At 37.6% G+C, this 26,852-nt stretch overlaps 2 protein-coding genes across 8 annotated transcripts in view; one reads left to right on the plus strand and one right to left on the minus strand.

Moving 5' to 3' along the window:
- Positions 1–3,077: 3,077 nt before the first annotated feature.
- Positions 3,078–12,015, plus strand: LOC137952544 (65-kDa microtubule-associated protein 8). Of its 2 annotated transcripts, XM_068799635.1 has the most exons (11): positions 3,078–3,349; positions 3,478–3,681; positions 3,783–4,034; positions 4,134–4,349; positions 4,506–4,661; positions 4,864–5,023; positions 5,117–5,268; positions 5,349–5,436; positions 5,541–5,614; positions 11,537–11,611; positions 11,704–12,015. In XM_068799635.1, the coding sequence occupies exons 1-11, from the start codon at positions 3,266–3,268 to the stop codon at positions 11,995–11,997; spliced, it is 1,755 nt and encodes a 584-aa protein (XP_068655736.1). In that variant the 5' UTR covers positions 3,078–3,265; the 3' UTR covers positions 11,998–12,015. The 2 variants fall into 2 exon arrangements, with proteins under 2 accessions (XP_068655736.1, XP_068655730.1); XM_068799629.1 differs by having other exon boundaries at positions 4,864–5,268.
- The window catches only part of LOC137952514 (uncharacterized), a 55,193-nt gene continuing 32,903 nt past the window's right edge, over positions 4,563–26,852 (minus strand). The window contains exons 17-21 of one of the 6 annotated variants that reach the window (XM_068799596.1): positions 23,692–23,778; positions 23,544–23,619; positions 23,398–23,454; positions 18,931–19,033; positions 17,898–18,132 (exon numbers count right to left, since the gene is read on the minus strand). In XM_068799596.1, coding sequence (XP_068655697.1) covers positions 18,026–18,132; positions 18,931–19,033; positions 23,398–23,454; positions 23,544–23,619; positions 23,692–23,778 — 430 coding nt within the window. In that variant the 3' untranslated portion in view covers positions 17,898–18,025. Of the gene's footprint in view, positions 4,645–12,279; positions 12,371–12,406; positions 14,368–17,897; positions 18,133–18,930; positions 19,034–23,397; positions 23,455–23,543; positions 23,620–23,691; positions 23,779–24,633; positions 25,272–26,852 lie in introns of those variants that run through there. The other 5 variants (XM_068799610.1, XM_068799604.1, XM_068799591.1 and 2 more) reach the window with 5 other exon arrangements.

Below are 26,852 nucleotides of genomic sequence, written 5' to 3' on the forward strand. Positions count from 1 at the left end.
AGTGTCAGGTTTCGGTCCCCTTTAGTTTGACATCATAAACCCCTCAACTACCTTAATGATATAGGCTTCCGAAAATGATTTGAAGAGACCTTGTGATTTATCTTTGTGAATTTTAAATGCCAACAATATAAGATGTTTTGTGTTCGTATAAATGTTGAGAGTAAAAAACATTCCACCTCAAGCAACGAAATATTATTAATTACAAGCAAAATAATATTTAGATATAAAACTAAAAAGATGATTTTACTCCCACTAACTTTATAGTATATATATGTCATCAACACGACGGTCATAAAATTTCAAATAGCATTAATGGGAGGTTTGCTTTTAACCCATATAAGATTTCTTAAGCTTACAAACCAAATGACTACTATCACACAAGTTGTTTTCACATTTATTTGATGTAAATCTAAACCAAAAAGATAACTAATGTCATGATGATACTTAAAAAAAATTGAAATAAGAGAGAATCTCTCTATAATTTTTTTTTTTCCTTTTGTATGAATTCTTTAACAATGAATTAAGCATTGTATAGCTCAATGTTGCCTAATGAGTCTTTTTTTTGTCTTATAAACGCATTTACAACCAATAGTATTCACTTAATTAGGCAACTCAACAAGGTCCCAAACTTGATTATTCGTCGTAGCAGTCATCTCATCTATTTATAGCTTGTGAAAAAGTCTCAAGATTATTTTTTGTGACGGTATAATAATTAAATTCTTGAAGGTACACTACACAATCACAAGAAATGACTAGTTTCATTATTTTAATTTATCTTCTCAATGTTGCTTCATCATCCTCTTATGGGGGTTGGTGTAAAAGGGACACTACCTCTTCTATGGTTGTTGTGTAATAGGATCTACTCGTGGCAAGAACTCTAATCCAACAAGATTGGCTAAAATATCATCATAAAAGTGTGGAACATAAAAAACTGGTTCTTCAACATCCACATGAGGCATGATATTATAATGAATAATCATTCTATTATTGGTTGATGAAGTTGTATGAAAACCATGACTTTCCTAAAAAATGATGTTTTGAAGTTTATGATTCCCACTGCTTGGCCTTTCCTGCATATTCTACAATGTAGGCATTAATTCTAAGATTCAAACTTCTCTTCTTATGGATTATAAACACGAACTTCAGCTACGAAACCCCTAACTTAGTTTTCAACCATTCCACAACTCAAATGAAGTTTTAGGTGACACCTTAGTTGCACAACTATTTTGATGGCTTGAATCATAATGAGGAAGTTTGAAGTTGTTTAACATACTCCTTACCATTTCAAATAATGTGATGTTTCTTCTTTTTGATACACCATTCCGATCTAGTGAGTCAAGCATGCAACAATACTATGCTCTTAAAGAAAATTAGCAAACAAACCAAGTGTTTGTTCACTTCATATATACCTTCCATAATATTTTCCACCTCTATTAGGTTTCATAATTGTAACCAATTTTCCACATTGTTTCTCTACAATTTTTTATATTTTAAAAGCATCCAATTATGAAGTAAGAAAATATATGAATATGTGAATATCTATATCTATATATATATATATATATCGTGCATAGTCATCAATTGAGTTTTTAATAAAATAAAACATATAAAAAATTAAGTTTCTAGAAAAGTTTGGAATAAATAATGTTCATTCTAGATCCAAAACACTCACAATGAGTTTGTAGGTCTCAATGTCTTCCACATGTAAATGCATCTTTTTTTCTTGAATAAATGTTTCGTTCATTGTCCATCGATTCCCTTCTGTTTAACAAACCATGCATGTGTTTGCAACAAGGATTATAGGACCAAAATCAATTCTCCAATCTCATGATATATTTCAACAATATTTTGTTTACAACACATCAAAGAGATTAGGGTACTTTTTTTCTCAAGTCAAACCGTCCTCTTGGAGCAATTCTTCCTGTTGTGTTCCTTCTTTTTATAGAAGAAACATCAGGCAGCCTCCTTATTATCAGAATAAGCAGGAGCTACGCCTTTTTCCCTTCTACTTAATGACTTGTTTGTTCTTCTTTCCATGTGTAGTTACATGTACAATTTCTCTTTATTCCTGAATCAATCTCCCTTTTTCTTGAACATCAAGAGTTCATTAAGTGAACATCATCCTTTAAGTGTACTATAATGAACTATCAAGACCCTTCAACACAAGTCAAAGACTATAAGAATCGATTTCACAGCAAAAATAGTTTGATCCCATGGATGTTAAAGTCTCTATCACATGGATAGGAGAAAAATGGGCCTAATCCATCAATTGAGGTAATTTACTGCCTATTGTCATCCTAAAGCCACAGCTTTCTCTTTCGGGCTTGTTTTTTTGTGCACTCCAGGTATCTTCTTCTGCTAAACCCACCCTTTCATCTGCTTCCGTACGTCAGGGATCTACCTAAAACTCATTCCACAGAGAGACTTGGCGCATGAAAAGGATCGTTTACTTCTATGACATTGTACTCTGAACATGAAAATGGTGATGGGTCTTATTCTGGATTACGATTTTTTTCTTCTCCTGATAATATTATAATAGCAGCCTTATTTACGAAAAAGCACAATCGCTGTACCTACAATGCTCGCTCTTATATAAAATGGATTTTCTGGGAAAGATTTCAAGCCCAAGCCACCGGTTCTTTATGCCAACCAAGGCCATCTGTCTTCCCACCAAGGGGTACAGAGTTGTTCAGGACAGACAGACGAAGTCAGCTTGCCATCATGTGCATAGATGGGTCCATCACCAAGAGATGAAAATGTGTTGCCGGCCAATCCTTTGTTGCAGTGGACCACCATACACGTGTAGAATCTAGATTAATATGCCAAAAGCTTCTCGTTTCTTTACTTCGAGGTCAAGACCCAATTTTAGGTAGATCTGCACCAGTAACTCCACACTCATCTAAATAGCAGTTACAGAAATTTTAGGTTCTATTGATTCAGATAAAGCTAAAAGGTAAAAAGGGAAAGCTGCTGATCTTCTGTATTCTAATTCCAATGATATCTGGAGGGAAAGGGCCCCAAATGGCTTAAGAACCCTCTACCCTTCTTCAGAAAGCTTCAAATTGGTTCAGTGGAAAGCATCACCAATATTTGTCAGTCTTGTTTTCCAAGCAAAACTCACTTCTCCTTTAGCCCCTTCCACTAGTGGAGATTGTCATTCTCCCTTGCATTCGAGTTACTTGTGTTTCAACTTTTAGAACTTTGAGGTTCTGAATTCCACCACCCGTCCTAATACTGAGTGTCTGAGACAGCATCAGTTGATCAAATGGGTTCATTTGAGATGCCACCAAAAATGCCAAGCTTAACACTGCTGGAGACATCTTGTGGTTATCTGCTCCAAGAACTCAAGGTAGGGTTGATTTAATTAAGTACTGAACCTACTGGGCTCTGAAGTATTGAGTCTACCTTATTTCAAATGTTCCACAATTTCTATTTGTTCAGCATCTAAGAGATTGTAATCTATGTCAATTGAATCAGCTGATCTGGGACGAAATTGGCCAAGATCAATTTGAAAGAGAGAAATACCTCTTGGAACTCGAACAAGAGTGCCTAGATGTTTACAGAAGAAAAGTGGACAGTGCAAACATCTCTAGAGCTAGGCTCCATCAAACTCTAGCAGATTCAGAGGCCGAGTACACTCATCTTCTGGTGTCACTTGGAGAAAGATCTTTCCCATGCCGTGTGAGTTTGCACCTTACAACTGTTTTAATTTTATTAACTGGTCTATCTCCTATTTTGACCTTCTAACTTACGAATTTTGAATATTTTTCTCCCCAAAACAGCCAGAAAAAATGGCTGGCACACTTAAAGAGCAGCTTGATTCAATCACACCTGCACTGAGAGAAATGCAGCTAAGAAAGGAAGAGAGGGTTAACCAGTTCCTAGAAGTTCAGACACAAATTCAGAAAATATCTGCAGAGATAGAAGGCAACTCAGATGCTCTCCTAATGGATGTTACTGTGAATGAAAATGATCTATCCCTGAAGAAACTTGACGAGTACAGATCTGAGCTTCAAAGGCTTCATAGAGAGAAGGTAATATAAAAATGCAAGGCAGTAGCTCATGCATCCATGGATAGAGATATTTATTCAACATTTTACTTTTTACCTATTTTTCTTCATTTTCTGAGGTAGAACAAGAGGCTGCAAAAAGTCGAAGACTACTTGAGGACAATTCATTCTCTGTCTGCTACAATGGGGATGGATCCTTCCAAAATAATAGTTGACGTCCACCCAAGCTTAGATGTCTCATGTAAACAGAAATCAAAGAACATAAGTGATGTTATATTGTCAAGATTAGATGATACAGTGGAATCTCTGAAAGAAGAGAAGCAGAAGCGTTTGGAGAAGGTAATGATCAAATTTATGCTTGAATATTTGCTACAAGTAGTAACCTCAAAGTGGCAACAATCTTCAAACCAACCAACTGGCTGTGGGACTAAGTTTACCAAAGCATACAAATTGTCCAAAACAATCAATGTGACAGTTCATTTTGTTTCTTTCCAGCTTCACAAACTTGGGAAAGCACTGACTAACCTCTGGTGTCTCATGGATACATCTTCTGAGGAGCGTAGATCGTTCTCTCACATCACAGACTTCACATCCATTTCTGCTTCTGAAATATCAAAACCTGGAAGCCTCGCTCCTGATATCATTCACGAGGTTACAAGCTACTTTTTTCTTTTCTTATATGCTCTTACACACACAAACACAAATAATAAGAAGGTTAAACGGCACCTGATCACGTGATCATATCTTATTTTACTCCAAGATTATGGATTGGCTATGATATTTAGAGTCAAAATAGTAGGTAATAGTGCTTTAAAATATTTCCATCTTGACATCATATGTGAGACCTGTATAGGCTGAAGCTGAAGTACAGAGACTTGATCAACTAAAAGCAAGTAAAATGAAGGAGCTCTTCCTTAAGAAAAAGGCACAACTTGAGGAGATATGCAAGAAATCACATATGGAAATACCGACGCAATCAGAGATGGATAATATAATTAATCTCATAAATTCAGGTGATACCACTTGCTTTGGGCATGCCCTGGCCATAGTTTCTTCCCAAATTCATTCTTTGGATAATACTTCAAACTTATTTGCACGTGGTGCAGGGGAGATTGACCATGAAGATTTACTAGCGAGCATGGATGAACAGATATCTAAAGCAAGAGAAGAGGCGTCAAGTAGGAAGGATATAATGGAGAAAGTGGAGAAGTGGATGGTTTCATGTGATGAGGAGCGTTGGTTGGAAGAATATATGAGGGTGAACTTATATTATTTAATCATGTACAACACAAGTTTCCTGTTAACTCATGTATAATTTAATCTTGTTGTCATTCACAGGATGAAAATCGGTACTCAGTCAGCAGAGGAGCACACAAGAACTTGAAACGTGCAGAACGGGCCAGGGTAACAGTCAGCCGAATCCCTGGTAAGCCTAAATAGGATTGATTATAACACTTGTACATTAATTGATATGAGAAGAACATAAATTTTGATATACATATAACATGTATCTGGCATGACATGATGCAGCTTTAGTGGATTCACTGACAGCAAAGACTAAGAGCTGGGAGGAAGAAAGGAAGAAGGTATTCTTGTACGATGAGGTTAGTTTTGTACACAGACATCCATAAGAATTTCCCCTGACCACTAGTTACCTTAAACTGACTCTGTGACAAAATCTATCCACAATGTTTTTTGTACCATAGACTGTGACCACATTTTTCTAGGAAGATAAATGTAGCTGAAAATAAAGAGTACAATATTCACATAGAAGATTACTCAACAATTAAAATCAAATGTCCAATTAATACAACATAAAACAAAGAGAAAATAAAATAAGCCAAACAGTGGACCAAATAGTTTTATGGACACAGTACCCAAATTGTCAACACCACACAGAAAGATAAAAGCAAAATGAAAAAACGAAGAATTCCCTCTTTGAATTGATTTGGGTTTTAAGATGAAAGTCATTGTTCTTGTGAAAAGTATGAAAATTTTAGAGAGAGAAAGACAAGGAGAGAGAAAGAAAGAAGAGAGAAAAGAGGCACAAGCTCTGAATGAGCTGTGTTGCTATTTATTAGGTTTTAAGTTACAAATTACTGAAATCACAAAAAATGCCCCTCTTACATAGAAAACACTTCTTCTCTTATAACTCTCATTCTACTCTTCCTATGAATAAATCAAACATACTGAAAAAGATAGTGCCACAATATAAAATATCCGATCATGTAAAATGACCAAAATACCATTGAGCTGACTTTCTCACCCTCCCCTTCAAGTTGGAGCATATATATCCATGAGGCCTAGCTTGTCACAAAAACTCATAAATTTACGCTTTCCTAATGTCTTGGTGAAGACATCTCCTAGTTGATCAGCTGAATAGCGGCCTGGTTATCATAGAACATAGTCATGACTTCACTTTGATCGAAGTCTAACTCCGTAGAGACAGATCTCGCCCACATGAGCTCGCTAACAGTATGTGTCATGGCCCTGTATTCCGCTTATGTGGTGGATCTAGCTACAACATTTTGTTTCTTGTTTTTCCAACTGATTAAGTTGCCACCCAGAAAAACACAGTAGCCCATAGTTAATTTTTTGTCTATCTTTGACCCAACATAATCAACATCGGAGAAGGCTCAATTTTCAAGTGGCCATTATTTTAAAGAAAAGACCTTTCCCTGGTGCTCCCTTGAGATAGTTCAAGACCCTCTGAGCTGCTTCAAGATCAATCTTCCATAAGTGTTCCATAAACTAGCTTACTACATTTATTGCAAAAAGATATATTTGGGTGTGTAACTATGGCATATGTGAAATTCCCAACCAATCTCCTATACAATGTTTTATCATTCAGTTCTACACTTTGGTCATCGTGTAGATTGAGTCCAACTTCCATCGGAGTATCTATCGGTTTAGCTCCCAATAACTCATACTCATGTAGCATATCAGTTATATACTTTTCTTTGAGATAGCACCAGTCCTCTGCTTCTTGCAACTTCAACGCCCAAGAAGTATTTCAATGCTCCCAACTCTTATGGTCTGGAAGTGAGTAGCAAGTAACTTTTTAACTTCTTCAATTCTAGGGGTATCACTGCCAAACAATATAACATCATCGATATATACAAGTAAAACTATGATCCCCGAAGGCCTTTTCATGACAAACTGTGAATGATCACAGTGGCTCCTAAAAAAGCCCATAGACATCACTACGTTCCTAAAATTTTCAAACCAAGCATGAGGTCTTTGTTTCAGCCAATAGATTGCTTTCTTGAGTTTGCATACCTTGTGCATCACCACTTGAGCAACTTACCCTAGAGGTTGCTCACTATGAATCTCTTCTTCTAGGTCACCATACAGAAAAACATTCTTTGTCTAACTAGCATAAGGGCCAATCGTAAGTAACAACAATAGATACCAGAATGAAAATTGAAAATAATCGAGCAACTGGAGAAAAAGTTTCAAACACATTTGCACCATAAGTTTGTGAATATCCTTTGGCTACCAGACGACTTTTATACCTCTCAATCGAGCCGACAACCTTGTATTTGACTGTATACACCCATCTACAACCAACCACTATAGCACCTAAAGGTAACTCACATAACTGCCAAGTTCCTCAGTCTAACAAAGCAGCCATCTCAGCATCCATGGCTTGCTTCCACTGTGGAGAGGACATAGCATCCTACACTGAAGAAAGAATAGTGCAAGTAGAGATAAAAAATTTAAACTTTTTGTAGTTGTCAGACGAATGATCATATGAACAAAATGAATAAAATGAACAACGGATGATGAGTACCTTTCCGAACACCTTTCCTTAAACCAATGGGTAGGTGCAGATCACTTACCTTAGGATCCTGAGACGAATATGAGTCATGGTCTTGCATGGGAGAGGAGGGGGTTGCACCTGTCGACATTGATATACCTGCAAGGGTTTCTTAATAGTGGTATTTTGCGTAGGTCCAAAAAAAGCATCAATCAACGGGGGAATAATTGACTCAAAAATTGGGGAACAAGAAGGTAAATCAATGGTAGTAGACTCAAAAAAGGAGTATACTAAAAAACTATGACATCTGCGGATACAAAAGTTTTTCTAGTAGATGGACAAAAATACATGTAACACTTTTGTGTTCGAGAGTAGTCAAGAAAAATATACTTAATTTCTCAAGGAAATAACTTATATTTGGATGATCCCATAACATAAGTAAAACAAACACATCCAAGGACAAGAGGTGAAATTGAGAACAATGAAGTTGAAGGTAACAAAATCTGAATGGGAATTTTACCTTCAAGGACAAATAAAGGCATCCTATTGATCAAGTAGCATGCAACAAGCACTGCATCACCCCAAAAGTGCTTAGGAACCTTCATATGTAACATCATAGTGCGATCTATTTCTAGTAGATAATGATTTTTACGCTCTGTAACTCCATTTTGTTGTGCAGTAAACACACATGAGGTTTGATGAATGATCCCTTGATTTTGACAAAAACTGTCAAACTTATGATTCATAAATTCAAGACCATTGTTTTTTTTTAGAGGGGCGTGGCGCGATTCGAAGTCAAGACCTGACGCACCTAATGTAAACAGAATACCACTAGACCAAATGGCCTTAGGTTCAAGACCATTGTTAGTACGCAAAATATGGATAGAAGTCGAAAATTAATTCTTTATTTCATTGTAAAAGATTTTGAATATATCGAAATCTTCAGACTTCCCTTGACCCAAGTACACCTACTAAAATCATCAATAAATGAGATAAAGTACCTAAAGCCAAACATACTTGTTACAGGATAAGGACTCCAAAAATCAGAATGAATAACTTCAAATAGTTGACTTGTCTTATGATTGTGAGGTTGGAAAGGAGCTCCAGTGATGCTTGCCCATCTGACATGACTCGCACTGAAGTGTAAGATTAGAAGGAAATTCTGGAAAGACTTGAATCAGATTTTCCGGTGAAGGATGACCTAATTGCAAATGCCATTGGAATGGGGTAAGAGATGTATAACGTGCATGTAGTGTATTATTTGGCAAGTGTCTCTCCAAATAATACAAACCACCTCTCTCACGAGTGAAACCAATCGTCCTCTTCATTGCTAGGTCCTAAAATAGACAATGAGTAGGATAAAAAGTCAGAGAACAATTCATAGACTTAGTTAATTAGCTCATTGACAACAGATTTAGGAACTAGTAAACTAGATTGAGAAGACATGAACGATGCAAGAATAACAGTACCAAGACCCTAGACTGAGGAAACAGACCCATCAACTAAATTTACTTGCATTATATGTTATGACTATTTCATGTTAGAAAACAAGGATGACATATTTGACATGCAAGCAATAGCTCCGGAATCAATAACCCAAGTATGAGAAGAGGACACATGAAGAGCAAACATACCTGAAGTAGCCGGAGTAGCAGTAGGAGTAGGAACATGAACCATAGATGTTGAGAATGAACCAACTAATAACTAAGCTAGACGCTGCGTAATCTTTTGTTGTTGCTGAAATAGTTGTTGTACCTCATCAGCTCCCCCTAAGGGGACAAAAGCAACAAGCTTTGAGATTGTATCACTAATCTCATGGCCGGTAGACTTTGCCAAGGCAGGTTTTCCAAATTTTATCCAGCATATATCAAAGTAGTGGTTATTTTATCCACAATGGACACACTTCCTCTCAGACTTACCATCACCTCTACCTCGACCTGTGCCTGAACTATCTCTCTCTACCTAGCCAAGAACATATCCGACCTCGAGAGGAGTCTGTTGGGCTAGGGCTAGGACCCAAAGTATTAAATGCAGCAACATACGTCACCATACCTCCTTTTTCTTCTAAGGATACCAAAGTTGTTTCTGCCCCACAATTTTGTTGAAAGCAGTGGGTAATGAGAGCACCTCTTCTGGTGCTAAGATTTGTACTTCAATGTTGTCAAACTCCCCACCTAAGCCATCAAGAAACTTCGCCACCAGTAGTTGGCTGTTGTTTTCATAATTCTTGCTCATTCGTAGCGAATGGATGATATACATTAATTTTCTGCCAGAGTCCTACAAATGCATTGTAATTGTGTAACAGCCTTGTTACCTCTTTTCAAACCAAAGAAATTGGTGTACAATTCATAAACTCTAGATAAATTGCTCTTTTGAGCATACAAATACTCCAAAGAAACCCACAACCTTTGTTGTTTCATAATGCATCACTTGATTCTTAAATGTTGAATCAATATTGTAGACAATCCAAGTCATAAATTGGTTGTCTTTAGATTCCTAATTATCAGTCATTGGGATTGGTGGATCATCTCTGATATATTTTGTCTTCCCCTTCAAGAACATTCTCATTGACCTGGCCTAATTAAGATAATTTGGTCTTGCCAACTTCTCAGATGTCATAAACACTACATTTTTACCATTAGTCACCCATATCGCTAGATGGTATATAAACTTCTCCCAAATCAGCCATAGAGTAATATAGAGTCACCAAAAATATTCAATTTCAATATCCAAATACTTTTGCAAATTCCAATATGTGGGCCGTACTTCGTAAAAATTAAGGTTAGAACAAGGATGAGATGTGCGCAAGTGATATGCTTAAATCAACACCATATATCAAATAGATAGAAGAACCTTCAAGAATAAACGACAACTAGAACTGACATCAACATGCAGACTGATGATGAAAGCATAGGTCTAGGAATAGTTGAAGCACATCCCAAGATCTCTTAAAAAAAAACCCTTTTTGGACAATCAAAGCATGAATAATCCTTTAAAAAATTATAGAACTAGTAACCATAAGGTTAGGGCAAAAGAAAACAGAGAAATTTTGAATTTTTACCAACCAATCACAGAGGAGATTTGAAAAACCTTGATTTTGTGAAGATGTCCAGATAAAGAGGTTTTCTGGCTATGATGTACTCCCAACAACGATTACTGCTCTAATACCAAGTGAAAAGTATGAAAAATCTAAAGAGAGAGAGAGAGAGAGAGAGAGAGAGAGAGAAGAGAGAAAAGAGGCACAAGCTCTGAATGTGCTGCATTTGTGCACGACCCCTAATGATATTTATTAGGTTTTAAGTCATAATTATAGAAATCACAAACAAGCCCCTCTTACATAGAAAACACTTATTCCCTTATAATTCTCATTCTACTCTTCTTATGAATATAAAAAATTTTAGACTGACTAAATACACCATGCTGAACAAGATAATGCCATAATATAAAATATCCGATCATGTAAAATGACCAAAATACCCTTGAGTTGATGTTCTCACAGTTCTAATCACCATCATCATATCATTTGGCATTAATGAGACTGAAAAAAACAACAGAACAAGAAACAAATACCCGACAAAGCAGCCAAGAAAACTAAATGCTTCTCGGTGCAAATGTAGAACATAACAGAAGCTTAATTCATAATTTCACTCATTTTAAGTAAATATATGTTAACATCCTACCTCAGTTGTTTATTAGTAAATTATTTGTCTGACAGTAATAGGTCATTCTCTCTTCAAAAAAGATTTCATTCTTCCTTTGTATCTAGGTCCCACTCCTTGCAATGCTGGAAGAATATAACTTGTTGCGCCAGGAAAAGGAAGAGGAGAGAAAAAAACAAAGGGTAATATATTTAACAAAAAGTTTGTTTATATTTGAGTTACGCAAAAACATAATTCTTTCTTTCATTCACTTAGGAAATGCCTTTTTGGACAGGAAAAGAAAAAGATGCAAGGTCAGATGGTAATTGAACAAGAGAATCTGTTTGGAACAAGCTACCACCGTCTTTCAAATATTAGCCTAAACATGAGCATCAGCAGTGTTGCCCCTTTAGCCAGGAGACTCTCTGTAGGGACTCGCCAATATGGACCCAACAGAATCAACACCTTCCAAGGGTCATCACAGGAAGGCAAAAGGGCACAGGGACAGAGGGGAAGACTTCGAGAAGACAAAGCATCACATATCTCCGCAACATGCTCAAACCCATCATCTCCTCAGTTTTTGCACTGATTCCCAAAGCTTAAATGTCTTCCATTTCATAACTTGTGTAGGGTCTCAAACTCATCAGTCACAGAATCAAGATATATTTACATTCTATTATTCTGAAGTACAAATACAGCTGGCATCATGGGATCAGACAGAATTCAAGTAATTACATGAAAGGACGTGACAGACCTGTAATATATTATGGCTTGTAACCAAGAATAAATCGCATTTTGTATGAGATATTTTGCAATTATTGTGGTTGCGTTGCAGTAGCACATTCACTGTTTCATCCCTGTAAATGTACAGAGCAGATACACTGCTTTAATTGATATCAGCCAACGGGATGAGTTAAACGCCATTTTGCATGTGTTTTGCTTCTCAAATCTTCGTAAAGAACCTGCAAGTGAGGTAGTATGTCAGAATAAATTTATGGTTAATAGTTGGATCGAAGAGTTCTCCTTCCACTAGGATATGTTAAAAAGGACAGACTGATGCTTTAAAACCCAACACAGGCATTCAGCTGGTTGGACGTCCACATCCAGCCCAGCCAGTCCAGAATACCTGAAACAACTGAAGGAATTTCTAAAAAAAGATGCAGAAAAAGTATAAAAAAAGAAAAAATAAAAATGTTTGCTCCCTTCTCTGGTTTTCCACAATATCTAGAACCTGGATAAACTGGAGCTTTCTAGTCTAGCCATGAGTCTGGATCGCTGTCAACAAGTCGCAAAAGTAGGACTGACCCAGTTTTCACGCTTTCGTTTTTTTTTTCTTGAAAACAAGTAAGCCTTTGTAACAATACTCCTTCAGAAAAGACTTCAAATGTTAAAAGTTTTTGTAGCCTCCATTCAATGGGATTTGTATAGAATAATTCCCACTTTGCATATAGAATGGTCAAGAACCTAGTATAAGAACTTGCATTGAGCCTTTATTTTTTTTAGATGGCGTAGAATATATTAAAATATTTGTTGGAAGATAAGCTCAAAGTATAGTGGCATGATGTAAATTATCTTTTTTTGTCCCTTTTCTTCCATTCTTAGGGTAAGGGTATTGATATAATTATTGTTCTTCTCATTATTATAAATACACATTGAAGGGGAGGATTAGGCGCATCACTTAACCTAATCCTCCTTCCCTCCTATCTCAAACTCCCTCTAAACTTCCGTCTCACTGTTCTCCTCTCTCTTTCTTCTTCCTATCGTTCCTCTTCTTCCTTTCACCTCACCTTCGGTTTCCTCTCTCTCTTGTGCTGATTATCTACGGTATTATCATGGGATCCTAAATCCAACAATATCAAGAGATGGCAGCCTTCAAACCTCAAAGAGAATAGAATCTCCAACAGCAATACAGGATTCAAATTTGAAGGGGAATAGAATCTCCCACAGAAATACAGAATCATAAAACACCATCTTTTGCTAATGACTCCGAAAAAGAAAAAAGAAAAAAAGAGTCCAGGTACCAATTAAACCAGATGCCAAGTGATGAATTTCATCATAGAAATATCGCTGACACCACAGAGGAATTTCATGAACCATGAAATAACAGCAAAATAATCACCCTCTACAAGTAATGGATAGGAAAACCGCTCAACATAGAACTTAAGGCATTGGAAAAAAGCTCAAATCTTAGCTTGAATGCCATCTGCCTCTCCAATAGACAGAAAGAAAGCTAACCGAATCAACTCAGCAGGATCACGAATAATTCCAAATTCTGTTGGGCCTTGATTCCCAAGCAAACTACCGTCAAAATTTAACTTGAAGAGCAAGAAGGCATAGGAGCTGAAGAGGAACTACAGGAGAATATCAAATTGAAACAGTTACTTCTAATAACTAAACTGATTAACTGAGTTAAACAAGTCATAGCCATAAAGTCCATGTAGGTATCAAGAGAATAACACGCTCAATAACTCCTCCAACTGAAAATTGAACTCCTCTAAAAGTTAGGGCATTCCTCACCTTCCATAGATGACAAAGGAAAAACAGCAGTTATAGACAATTGCCATAACTTCCTGCCTTCAATAGAGAAATAACCAGTGGTAAACTAAGGAAATAAAATCAGCAACTGAAGACAGGAAAAAAATTAATCATTCCAAATCTCCTGAAAATAGATTGTCATACATGTTGATTAAATGAACAATGTTATTATGCTGAGCCATTTCCTCAACTTGGCCAGCACTACATGTCCTGTTTTAACAAGCTCTTCACAGGTTAAGATCCTCCTATTACCAGTGCTCCAGAGAAAATGAAGAACCTTAGGAGGAGCTTTATACCTCCAAACAAAAGAAACATTCAAACGGCTGGTAGCAGCTGAAGGCCAAGCCAAATACTTGTAATAAGCAACAGCAGTGTAGAGGCCTGAAGATCCCAAACAATCAAATAGGCAAATCCACACCATGACCTTGCATAAAAACAAAGTCTAGAAGCTGAAGTAAGGCCCTGAGATTTGAAATTTCGGCATAAAAAAGAGCACAGCGAAAATTAAGACACCAACTTCTCAACATTGCAGAGCCTACCATTGAAGAAAACACAGAGATGATCCTATCCATTGCAAGACTAAACAGCCATTAAAAGTCAAAGAAAGCGGAGCACAAGCCAACCAGAGATCAGTCCAGAATCATGCCAATCTAGCATCATCAACATGATATTAAATATTATGCTGAAAAGGCTCCTTGAGACAAAATATATCCTTCCACAAATATGAGTAAATGGAGAATAAGAATCATAAGGCAGCCATGAAGAGAAATCATACTAATATTTTTCGCATATAACCATTCCCCAAAGAGAATCCTTGTCGCACATAAAAAGCCATAAGCATATGCACAAAAAAGACTGATTAGAAAATTTTAACCTCCTGATCCCCAAACCTCCATGATCCTCACTTCCACATAGCGTTCCCCCACAGCACCGAGGGATACCTAAACTTATCATCAGTCCTCAACCATAAAAACTTCCTTTGCATGTTAAAAAATATACAATAGTAGGAGAAAAGAACAAGAAGAATGGAGAGAAAAGAGAGGAGAAGAGTGCATGAGCTCTGCACTCATTGGGTCCAAAAGTTACTACAATACCCCTCATTACTTCAACCCTCAGAACTCACTCAATACAACTCAGAATCATATCAAACTTGAACCTTATGTCTCTAACATGATGTCTAACTTACTGCTGCTTCTAGAGGTGAAGTGACAAAACCCTTACATGAATTCTAACACTCCCCCTCAAGCTAGAACATATATATCAAGATCTTCTAGCTTGTTATAAAAATCCCAAATTTTTTCTTGCCCAAGACTTTGGTGAATAGATCACCAATCTGATTGGCAGATCGAACATATGGAGTGACCACTGCTCCACTCATCACTGAATCATGGATGAGGTAACAATCAACTTATACATGCTTCATTCATTCATGGAATACAAATTTGCTAGCAATAAAGATGACAGCCAGATTATCACAATGCATCATCACAACCTCTTTGTTTGGAAAACTCAACTCTTCTAACACAGATCTAACCCATATCAATTCACTAACTATATTTGTCATTGCTCAGTATTCAACTTTTGCATTAAAGCGAACCACCACATTTTCTTTCTTGTTTTTTCAACTAATTAAATTTCCACCAACAAATACAAAATGGCCAATAGTAGATCTTTTATCCAATTTTGACCTCGCATAATGTTAAAATCAGAAACCAAACACTCTTATCTGGACTCCTTGCTCTAAAGGCTCCACTCAGCCTCGCCACCCAGCTATGCTGGCCTGGTCTCTCCTTGCTCCCCCTTGAGCTAAATTCTTCATTTGGTGGCCTAAAAAAACAAATTCCTCATCTTTGATGCCTTGATCAGACATGGGACATATGTCCCTGACCCATCTGGCTCCTATTGCCAAAGTACTCTAGAATCTACCATTCACGTCTTACTTCACTGCCAATTTTCCCAATCTATTTGGGCCAACCTTCTAAACAGAATCGACATACAATTTTGTGTTCATCCATCATCCAACCCATCACCAGCTCTTGAATCCCTAAGCTCAGTAAAATGTTAATCTCCAGTTGTGCGGGACACATTCCTTGGGCACTTTAGAAGGAGAAAAACAAAAGGAAATTCCAGTCCAAATCCTCAACAGTCTCTGTGCTTGCTGAACACATTGTTGGCCCGGTCTCCACCTGGCTCCTTATGAAGAAAGAATTCCTCCACCTTAGCAACTCCAATATCCGGGGGAATTGGCGCTTGGTTGCAGCTATGGTGGGACCCTCATGTCCTCCAAACATGATTGTCCGGTCTCCACCTACTCCCAGTCACCTCAAGTTGAACTTCAATGGCACCTTTGCATGCCTGGGCCCATGGGATTCGGCGGAGTAATTCATGATGACAACAACGGCCTCCTTCTCTCCTTCGTCGGGCCTTTGGGTATATCCGATTCCACCTCCACGGAATTTGCTGGACTACTTCAAGGCCTTATAATATTCCAAGACCGATTCTCGGGTCCCCTTATCATCGAAGGGGACTCCAAAGTAGCCATTGATTGGTGCGTCAAATTCAAGACCCCCTAGCAACAATGGGAAGTCTGCCAAGATATCTCCGGCATCTACTCCCTTTATTACATACTAAATGGGGATGTTCCCTCCAAACCCTTATTGTGGAGGGAGTCCCCACCTTCTAGATTGTATTTTCTCACCTTTTCTTTAATAAATTCACACATTCTATCAAAAAAATAATCTATATCTAAATATTCCTCAATCTCCAACTAACCATGTGGCTCATATAATAAACCTTTTCCCGACTCTCCTTATAAGTATCGCGATATGCTATGAGCTGCCTCTAGATTCACCTTATGTAGACATTCCAAAAATTGATTGACCATGCTTACAACAAATGATACATTAGGACGTGTAACAGTTGCATAAATAAGTTTACACTAGTCTCTTGTACATGGTCTTATTCTTAAGTTTAACACTAATGTTTTCATGAAGATTATGACTCATCTCCATAGGCGTCCCTGCAGGTTTTGCACCTAGTAATCCATATTCCTTTAGCATATCAATAACAAACACTCATTGTGATAACACAAATCTTGCATTTCTCTAGCTAGCTCAATCCCTAATAAAATATTTAAGGGATCACAAGTCTTTTGTTTGAAAGTGTTTGGCGCGATGTTCTTTCGCTTGTGCAATCCTTGGCTTATCATTTCCAAATAACAAGAACATCCACATATATAATTAGCACCACAACAACAATATGTCTCATAAAAATAAACAATGAATGATCGTAGCGACTTTCAACAAATTCCAATGATATAACCATCTTTTTGAACTTGTTAAACCATGTCCATCTTTGTTTGAGGCCATAAATTGACTTTTTCAACTTGCATACATTTCTTAATTCGCCATGAGCAACATAACCTAGAAGTTGAACCATAAATACCTCCCCATCCTAGTCCCCATATAAGAAAGCAGTTTTTATATCTAGTTGATATAAACGCCAACCCTTGGTTATTGCCACTAAAAAGGTATTCAAACAAAAGAGAATCGGGTTACAAGGGAGAAGGTCTCAAATACGTCAACCCTATAAGTCTAAGTATATGCTTAGCTACAAGATGACATTTATATCATTCAATCGACCCATTTTTTTTTGAGAAGTAAGTGTGTATTACTGAAAAAAAAGATTACAACCCTAAGCTAAAGAGACATTCAATCGACCCATTAACCTTATACTTTACTATATATACCCAACGGCATCCCACAATGGCAAGTAAATCACATAATGTCTATGTCCCACAGTTAAGCATTGCATTCATTTCTACGTCCATAGCTTGTTTCCACTAAGGAGACAACAAAGCTTCTTAAAGGAGTAGTACATGAAGACAAATGATAATACCAGATCCTTAAAGGAGTCAGATAGTAGGTCAAAGGACATAAACTTACATGTATAAACACTTTTACGTACGTCAATAGGGAGATGCATATCACTTACCTCAAGGGTAACAAATGAAGAAGGGTTGGCACAAGAAATAGAGAAAAGAGTCATTTTTAGTCTCTTTGAAGTTTTCTATGCTGATAAACTTACAATGGCTTTGATTCTGCAACCAATGGCAAAGAACTAGATATCTCCTCCACAGAACTTGGAGCAGCATGATATGTATTAGGAGTGATGAGTGAAGTGGTAGACCCTGAGAAAATAAGGGATGTCTTCAAAGAATGTAACATCAGCCGCTACAAACGTTTTCCTAGTGGAAGGACAATAACATTTATATCCTTCTATGTGTGTAAGTAACCAAGAAAAATATATTTAATGGATTTGGGAGACAATTTGTCAATTGTAGGACCAAACGAGTGCACAAAAAAACCAAAAGCAAAAACACGAAGACAAAGAGGAATTTTGCCTCCATTCACTGAGGAAGGCATCATGTCAACGATAAACAAGCAGTAAGAACCGCATCACCCTAGTAAGTTTTGGGAAGACGCATATGAAATAACATAAAGCATGCAACCTCAAGTAAATGATGGTTCTTCCTTTCTACACTCTATTTTGTTGTGGAGTATATACAGAAGAAAACTGATGAATAATAACAGTAGTTTGACAAAAGGAATCAAATTTATGGTTCATGAACTCAAACTCATTATCTGTACGCAAGATATGAAGTGAAGCACCATATTGTGTTTTTATTTCATTGTAGAAAATCAAGAATACATCAAAAACTTCAGTTTTCTTCTGTAAGAGATAAAACCAAGTCAACCGACTAAAATCATGAATAAAGGATTCAAAATATTTATAACCAAAGGTACTAGCAATAGGGCATGGTTCCCATGACAGTTACTCGATGTTAGACTAGATGGAAAAGACGTATAATGGTGCTTCCCTAGTTGACTCGCACTGAAACATGGTACTAGATGGCAATTTAGAAAACAACAGAGACAACTTTGCTAAAGAAGGATGACTAGCCGGAGATGCCGCTGGAAGATTGTACCATCCACATGAAGAGCTAAAGAAGTTTGTTGTGATGAACGCTCCAAGTGATACAACCCATCTCTCTCACGCCCTAAACCAATCATCCTCCTCATCTGAAGGTCCTAAAAAACACAGTGAGTAGGATAGAAGGTTATAGAACAATTTAAAATTTTAGAAATCTGACTAACAAAAAGAAGATCCACAATACATTTATGAACTAATAAAATGAATCTAAGTGTAATGGCGAAGTGGGCTAGATTGATCCAACTCCACTAGTTGTAGAGAATGAACAATTAACAAGAGTGACTTGTTCACATGGCGACGATTGATTAAGTTTCAAAAACAATGAGAACATACCAGACATATGTGACGATGCATCAAAATCAATAACTCAAGTAGAAATTAAACTCACACACAAAGCAAACTTGAACTGCCTAGCGTAGCTTTAGTTGACAGTGTAGATTGGGCTAAGGATGCAGAGGAAGAAGTCAATTGGGCCATGCTCTGGACCAATTGTTGAAGTTCATTAGGGGCACCATGCACAATGTCAACTACAAGAGTAATAGAAACGTCACAGCTATCAGTATTAAAATTCACTCATGTTGGTTTGTCAAATTTGTTCCAGTACTTATCCAAAAAATGGTTGGCACATCCACATTTGACGCACTGTCTATCACCCCTCCTCTCACCTCACCCACTACTGTGTCCTAAACTACCTCGGCCTCGGCCTCTGCTACCCCTTCCACGACTATGTTGGCCCCTGACCTACTAGGTGCATCCTAAAGGTTAAGGGCAACAACCTCAACATTTTTTACTTCTTTCCCACCATGCAATGCCATAAAAAATTCTACACACATGACTTTGTTAAAAGAATTAGGAAGTGAAAGCACATCATCCAATGCAAGTAACAATGCTCTGACTACATCAAATTCAGTCCCAATCCATCCAAAATCTTTGCTACATAAATATGTCTTTGTTGTTTGCTAAACTCCTCATCAGTAGCAAAGGGGTGGTAGATGATAATCTCCTGTAGCACACTTTGCAGGTCATTATAATAATCCATAACCATTCTGTCACCTCTTTCAAGACTAAATAATTTTGCATACAATTCATAGATTTTGGACAATTCATAACCTCAATAAGATGCTTGCACAATTTATGTGTGCCCCAGACCAGAACAATTAGGATAACAAAGAACTCCAATTCAAAGAGCAGCAAAGACAACCAAAACCAAAATATCAAAACTTGTCATCAAATAGGATGACATAAGCATCCAGTATGCTGATGCAGGTAATTAACATAGATCTGGTGATTAGCACAGGCACAATATAGGAAAACCCCAATAGATAAACCCTCTAGGGGCACAAGCTGCACAAAACTACTCACTTGGTAATACAACCATTAACCCTAAGGTTAAGACATAAAAAATCTGACCTTTAGCCTTAATAAGAAGAAATCCTGAAATTTCGCTTTCCTAGAATCTATGAAACTTAGAAAGGGAAAGGGAGAACACCTGCAAAACTCTTGCAATAGGATCTTACTGCTTTGATACCATGAAAAAATATAAAATTGTAAGCGAAGAAGAGAATAAGAAGAAGAAGAATAGAGAGGAAAGAGAGGAGAAGAGTGTGTGAGTTCTGCACTCATTGGGTCCAAAAGCACGAGCCCTCTTCTATTTAATCAGCATTAAGTGATTGCTGAGCAAAGTTATAAGAATACCCCTCATAAAACTCTCATAACTCACTCAATACAACTCAGAATCTTATCAAACTTGAACCGTATGTCTCCAACATGATGCCAAACTTACTGCTACTTCTAGAAGCGAAAACCAGAAGGGTGAAGTGACAAAAATACCCTTACATGACTTCTAACAGTATCTTTTCCAAATGCACAAGAACACTTTAGAGTACAAGGAAGCAGGGATAAAAAACTAGGAATGCGCAAGAGAACAAACTTGATTATTTCAGCAAGTCCTGCTAAAGAGAGGAATTTTCCTTTCCAAGAGGATAACCTACGGTCGGTCCATTTGCTCAATTACCCTATCCCAGATAATAACCGAAGGCTTACCAAAAATAGTGGGTAGCGAAGATATGTGACAGGCAGGGAGAGAGGACCCAACATATATACATAATCATAGACCACCCTCTCATCCAGATTAATACCAAAAAGTACCAGTTTTACTCCAATTCACTGATTGACTGGATATGGCTGAATATATCAACAATAAGGCTTTCACATTCAGCACCATATCCAAGGAAACCTTCACAGAAAGAAATGACATTGTCTAGAAATTGAAGCAGTGGAACAGATCTGACCGCTCAATAGAAAATCCATACATCGAGCCAGCATCTGTACCAAATTTAAAGATGGCAGAAAATTCTTCCCCACCGATATTAAAGAGAAGATGAGATAAGGGATCACCTTGAGAGAACCCTCGAGAACCTTTAAGATAACCTTTAATAGTGCCATTCAACAATATGGAGTAAGAAACCAAAGAAAGACGAATCCAGGTTTTCTATTTAGAAGGAATCCCATTCTTGAAATAATAGTATCCAGAAAATTCTAGTCAACCCAGTCAAATGCCTTCTCCACATCAAGCTTTATAACAAGACCAGCTTTACCCCTCTTCTTGCATTTCTCAACAAGTTCATGAGCGATAAGAGGAGAATCTAAAATATGTCTACCTCAACAAACACACTCTGAGTATTACGAACTTTCACAAGTCTTACAGAAAGAACCTTGGCAATTATCTTATAATGGCCAGTAATTGGGCAAATTGGCATATCATCTGCTGGCTTATTTGAACCTTCTTTCTTTGGCACGGGTGCCATAAAAGAAGCTTTCATACTAGATTACACCACCCCCATGGTCTTAAAAATCAAGGAACATGGCCTGAACATCTTCTTTAATGAATTGCCAACTGCGTTTACAGAATTCAGTGGTAAAGAAGACCTGCCCAGGAGCTTTATCGTTCAGCATCAACTTAAGTGCCGCCTCAATTTCATTAAAGTAAAAGACTGGATCGAAGACAGCCATAGAGCTTAAAAGAGTGAAGAAAGCCAAGTTTGCTGGGATTGATCTAATCCAGACAGTCATTGGTATAAATATTCTTGTAGAAATTTATGAAAGTGCTGGTAGTCACCTCTTTATCAACAGACTGGACACCATCAATAGACAAACTGGCATTAACTCTCCTGTGTAAGGATGCTACTGCATGAAAAAATCTGGTATTACCATCCCACTCCATCCACTTAAAACCAAGTTGTCTGCTTCCAGTAGAGCCTTTCTTGAGTAACAACATTTTAGAAATCCTCCCGCAAGAGATCTCTTGAATTTTTAAATGATGTTGATTTTATTACAAAGAAAAGCAAAAGAGTACATCAAGGGAGGCCTCCCCTAACAACAAGAGATTGCAGGGACGGACCCAATTTGGCACATAAATCAGCGACCGAATTGGCTAATCTAAAAACATGGGACTAAGTACAAGAGGTAGTGGAAACAATTTTCTTTCTCAAGTACGAGATGCAGTATTATGACTTCTCATTGATTTCATCCATGCTGAATTGATAGTGATTGGCATCGTCCATAAGGACTTCCCTTTTTTCAGCAATTGTCGACCAAAGAGGCAATAAAGCTTCGTAAGAAACTCAAGTACACTGATAAATGATCATCCATCAGAAGCCTTCATGGAGAGTTTAATGGCATACCCATCATCAAAAGATATGATGCCAACATAATATCTGATTTGGGGGTCGAAGTAAGATGATGACCTTTCCAAATTATCAACATTTTTGCCAGTAATTTCCTTCAAACTCTTAGATGCACAAGCTCCTCTCCATCAATTCTCCTCTCACCTCTCACAGCTCTCCTCACGCTCCTCTTGCTCCATCCACTTGCATTGCCCTTTAAAGTTGGATGCTTTTCTTCATGGTATCAAAGTATTCGATAGCCTCTACCAAGAGCAATGCCTCCACCAAAAACTCATGCAATTTTTGGAGCCACAGAAAAAGGTCCAAACATGAGGGAGAGTGTTAGAGAATAGTCCTAAACCAGATGTATAATCATGTACAAAATAGTTTAAGAACTTGGTTTGGGCCTCTCCAATTTAGGCTTCAGCCATTAGTTGGAAGACTTTCTTCAAGTTTCCATGCTCACAAGATCAAAAACTGTTTAGTTGAATTATCACAATTCCCAGCTCTTTCAAATTTGAAGGTCAGAATATATTTTGAAGATTTGGGGCCAAAAAAAAAGAATCCAATATTTCAAGGATGATCAAAATTTTCAAATCCTTCTTGCTTCTATCAAAAGCTTTTGTGAATATAGCCTACTCTACCTACCACCCAGATGCTACCACATCAGCAATCTATAATCATTCTTCATGCACTTTTAAAAAAAATAAAAATCTACACAAAGGCCGCTACTGATTTGCCATATTTGGACTTTTTCAAAAAGTAATATTTGAATGTAGTAGGGAAGCAATACATACAACTTTCTGATCATCGCCTCCACTACATACATATTTGTCATTTGGGGCCACAGCAACCTGCAGGATGTAATTAAGTCACAAATATGATCTGCTTAATCATGTATAAATTCAAAAGTGCACAAGAGAAGAAGAGATTTTGCACCCACCGTATTAACACATCGAGTGTGGCTACCTATGTGTCTGATACAGGGCTGGCCTAAGGAGACATCCCACATAGCTAGGCTGTAATGGCTTTTGGTTCAGCTCACTACAATTAGTGCAGAACAAGAAGAAAGATCAGAAAGGAATTATTACCTCCCATCACCACTTACAGTGACCAGAACTGGTTCTCCATGGAGCCATCGAGCATCATTTACGCCTTGGTCACCATCATCAACATGGCTGTTAACTGAACAATTTCAGTTTCCAAGACCCAAATACAAAACAAAATTTGAATGTAAAGAAATAAAGAAATAACAGAGAAGAATATGTGACTTCTGTAGTTAATTTTCAGATGACCAGCAGACTTAAATAAAATATCCATTAGTTAAAGTTTCAGTACAGCAGACTTCCTAAATCTGAATCTTGATAGATCGAAGCCCAAAAGGAATAAGAGATGAAGCCCAGGCCTATATTATTTAGGATACTCGTTCTTTTTTTTTAAATGATGGATACTCATTCTTTCTTACTTTCTGTTTTTTTTTTTCGAAAAACGAATTTAATTCAAGGTAAAGTTAAAGAACGAAACTACAACAAACTAACAAGAGGGCTCCAATACAACAAGGGATTGAAGGGAAACCCCTTGTTTAGCCAAAAGTCAGCCAACAAATTGCTGATCTCCGTACATGATGCCAAACACAATCAAATTGAGAGGATACATCAATAATTTCATGAAAATACTGCCAATGACTCCAAGGGGGTTTGGATTCCTGGAACACCATCCGATGACCATGCTAGAGTCACCTTTAATCTATAACCTGTTGTCCAAACTCCTGAAATATGAAGAGTTCATGCCAAAGGGCTTGAAGCTCAGTACTGGTTGAATCCAAGTAGTCTAATGGGCTAGGAGGCCAAGATGACCCCCTCATGGCTTCAAAAGATGCTACCAAACCGTATAGAGCCTGGGTACCCAAAAGTACAGCCATCAAATTTTAACTTGATTACTCCTTGGGGAGGAGATCCCACTCAGTAATTGTGCTTTTTTGGCGTCGACATTTGAAATTAATTTTCAATTATCTCTGAGGCGCACCTGCATAGGCTAGAGAATTCATCTCTGCTGCTGATCCAAGAAAAAGATAGTACCTCTGATCTTAAAGATGACTTCCTGAATTAAAGAGATTGTACCACTGAACCGCCTGTTGTTCCTTTCAAGCCAGAGACCCCAAGCGATGTGAGCAATGCTCTTGGATAGCAGGAGTTTTCCAAGTCTCAACAGTTTTGCACCTTGTCCAGTGTGGCATAGATCAGAGAGGCTGCAAAGGATACAAAGTGCATGGCCAATTCTGTTAAGATAATGCATCCAGACTTCCCACACAAAGGAGCAGTGGATAAGGGCACGATCTACGCTTCTCAACCTAAGTACAGAAATTCATTGGCCTTGCTGGATAACATTACCCCTTCGTCTTTAGACATCAGCTGTAAGATTCTATTCAGAGAGGCACTCCAGACAAAGAAGAGAACCTTGGGAGGCATAGATAGTATCCAGAATCCGGTAGCAGGATGACTTGGGGATGACTGCCAACCTTTAGCTTATTCTATGCAGAAGAAACACCGAAGTTAACTTTCATCAGAAGTTTCAGACAATCTAGTCATCAGAGTGTTCTCTAATTCTTATTCCTTCAAGCACAGAGATGAGATAGCTCACATCCACAGTTTCCTCCTCATTAAGGCCTCTTCTGAAATTGAGATCCCAGTTACCACCATATGGCAAAATAACTAAAATAACAAAAATACTTACACTACCCATATGGCAAAATCATAAATATCCTTGGTACATAAGTTAACAGGACATTTAAACGCTCATAAGTTATAATTTAATAGGAAATTTTGGTCCTATTGGATTTTTATCTTAAGTATCTGTTTAGGATAACAATTGGGATGTTCTGGTAATTATTAGAAAAAAAAATTCAGCAACCGTTTTGATTTTTCCCTATTCTCTAATTGTGCCCTTTAGGGTTTCCTTGCTCAAACCCTCGATTTGATGTGTCATACAATACTTAGAAACAAATAAAAAAGGGATTAATGAGCTAAAAAACTTAACACTTTAATGTAAGATGCTAACCTAGCATGCCAACATGCTAACTTCTATCAACAAATAAACTAAAATAAACTACAATCCCCTATAGAGGCTTCGACTATGCTTCTTTTAATTAGAAGTTGTTTATCACTATTTCCCAAAAAAAGTAACTATACACAGAATATAAAGTTACTCCCCACAAGTATACTAACATTTCAATAGGAGGAGGCACTTGTTCTATTTGAAAGAGGAGGCTGCCCTCCTTTGACAGAAAATGGAAAGGGGGGGAAGATGGCTTGCCACCTTTGCTTCAAGGCTGTCCTCCTTTTGGAAGATCATTTTTAAGTTATATCTAAGGAGTAACTGATGCCATTATTAAAATGATTTTATATCATTCTTATGATTAGTCAGTTCTATGCTAATGATATATTGATTATGTTTTTTTTTTTTTTTTTTTGAAAAGATGCGGATTTTTATTAAGTCAAAAGCTCAAGAGAGCAAATTACAAAGGAGGGAAGCCTTCCCAAACAATGAGAAATTACTGGGAAGTTCCGAATTTTGCCAATTTATCAGCCAAAAAGTTGGCTGATCTAAGAATGAGATTCCAGTTACAATGTGTAAAAGATACAATGTCAGCAATACTATCAGTGATGGGCCAATGGCACCAAAGGGGGAGGCTATCTTTGGAACACCAACTAATAACCGTCTTTGAGTCGCCTTCAATGATTAACTTGTCATGGAGACGATCCCTGAAGATTTGGAAGCTGAACAGCAGAGCAATAACTTCAGCAATATTAGAATCGGCAATGCCCACCGAACCAACATAAAAAAGAATAGGGTCTCCAATGTGACCTCTGAACACACCACCTGCTCCTGCTGGTCCAGGACATCCAATAGCACTACCATCAAAATTCATTTTTATGCAATCGCAAGAGGGAGGATCCCAGATAGCCATACTTGAAGCTCTGCTAGGGCCAGACATATGAGCGATCAAAATCCAATTTTCCCGAAGGAAAACCCCGAATAGAGAAACAAAATCCTTCTTTGTATGAAGCCAGCTCGAGGTGAAGCCGACGGCATGAGAAGCCGAGTTGTCTGGGGTGCTAGCTTTGGAGTTGAATCTCCAATTATTCCGCTCGAGCCAAATGCACCATGGAACATGCGCAAGACAGGCTTAAAGAATTAATTTGCCCAGCAAAGGAAGGAGAATCCCTCGAACCATCTCAAAGGTGCCAAAGAG

This window comes from Aristolochia californica, unplaced genomic scaffold (genome assembly GCF_029961685.1).
Source record: "Aristolochia californica isolate CCGP_79_NKW_82.1479 unplaced genomic scaffold, dmAriCali1.0.hap1 SCAF_1, whole genome shotgun sequence".
In the NCBI taxonomy this organism is placed as follows: domain Eukaryota; kingdom Viridiplantae; phylum Streptophyta; class Magnoliopsida; order Piperales; family Aristolochiaceae; genus Aristolochia; species Aristolochia californica.

Excerpts from the sequence above, each read along its gene's own strand:
- LOC137952544 (XM_068799629.1), top strand. The coding sequence starts at position 3,266 with ATGGGTTCATTTGAGATGCCACCAAAAATGCCAAGCTTAACACTGCTG. Across the intron at positions 4,035-4,133 it reads AAAGGCTTCATAGAGAGAAG|AACAAGAGGCTGCAAAAAGT; the intron begins GTAATATAAAAA and ends TTTCTGAGGTAG. Across the intron at positions 11,612-11,703 it reads AGGAGAGAAAAAAACAAAGG|GAAAAGAAAAAGATGCAAGG; the intron begins GTAATATATTTA and ends CTTTTTGGACAG.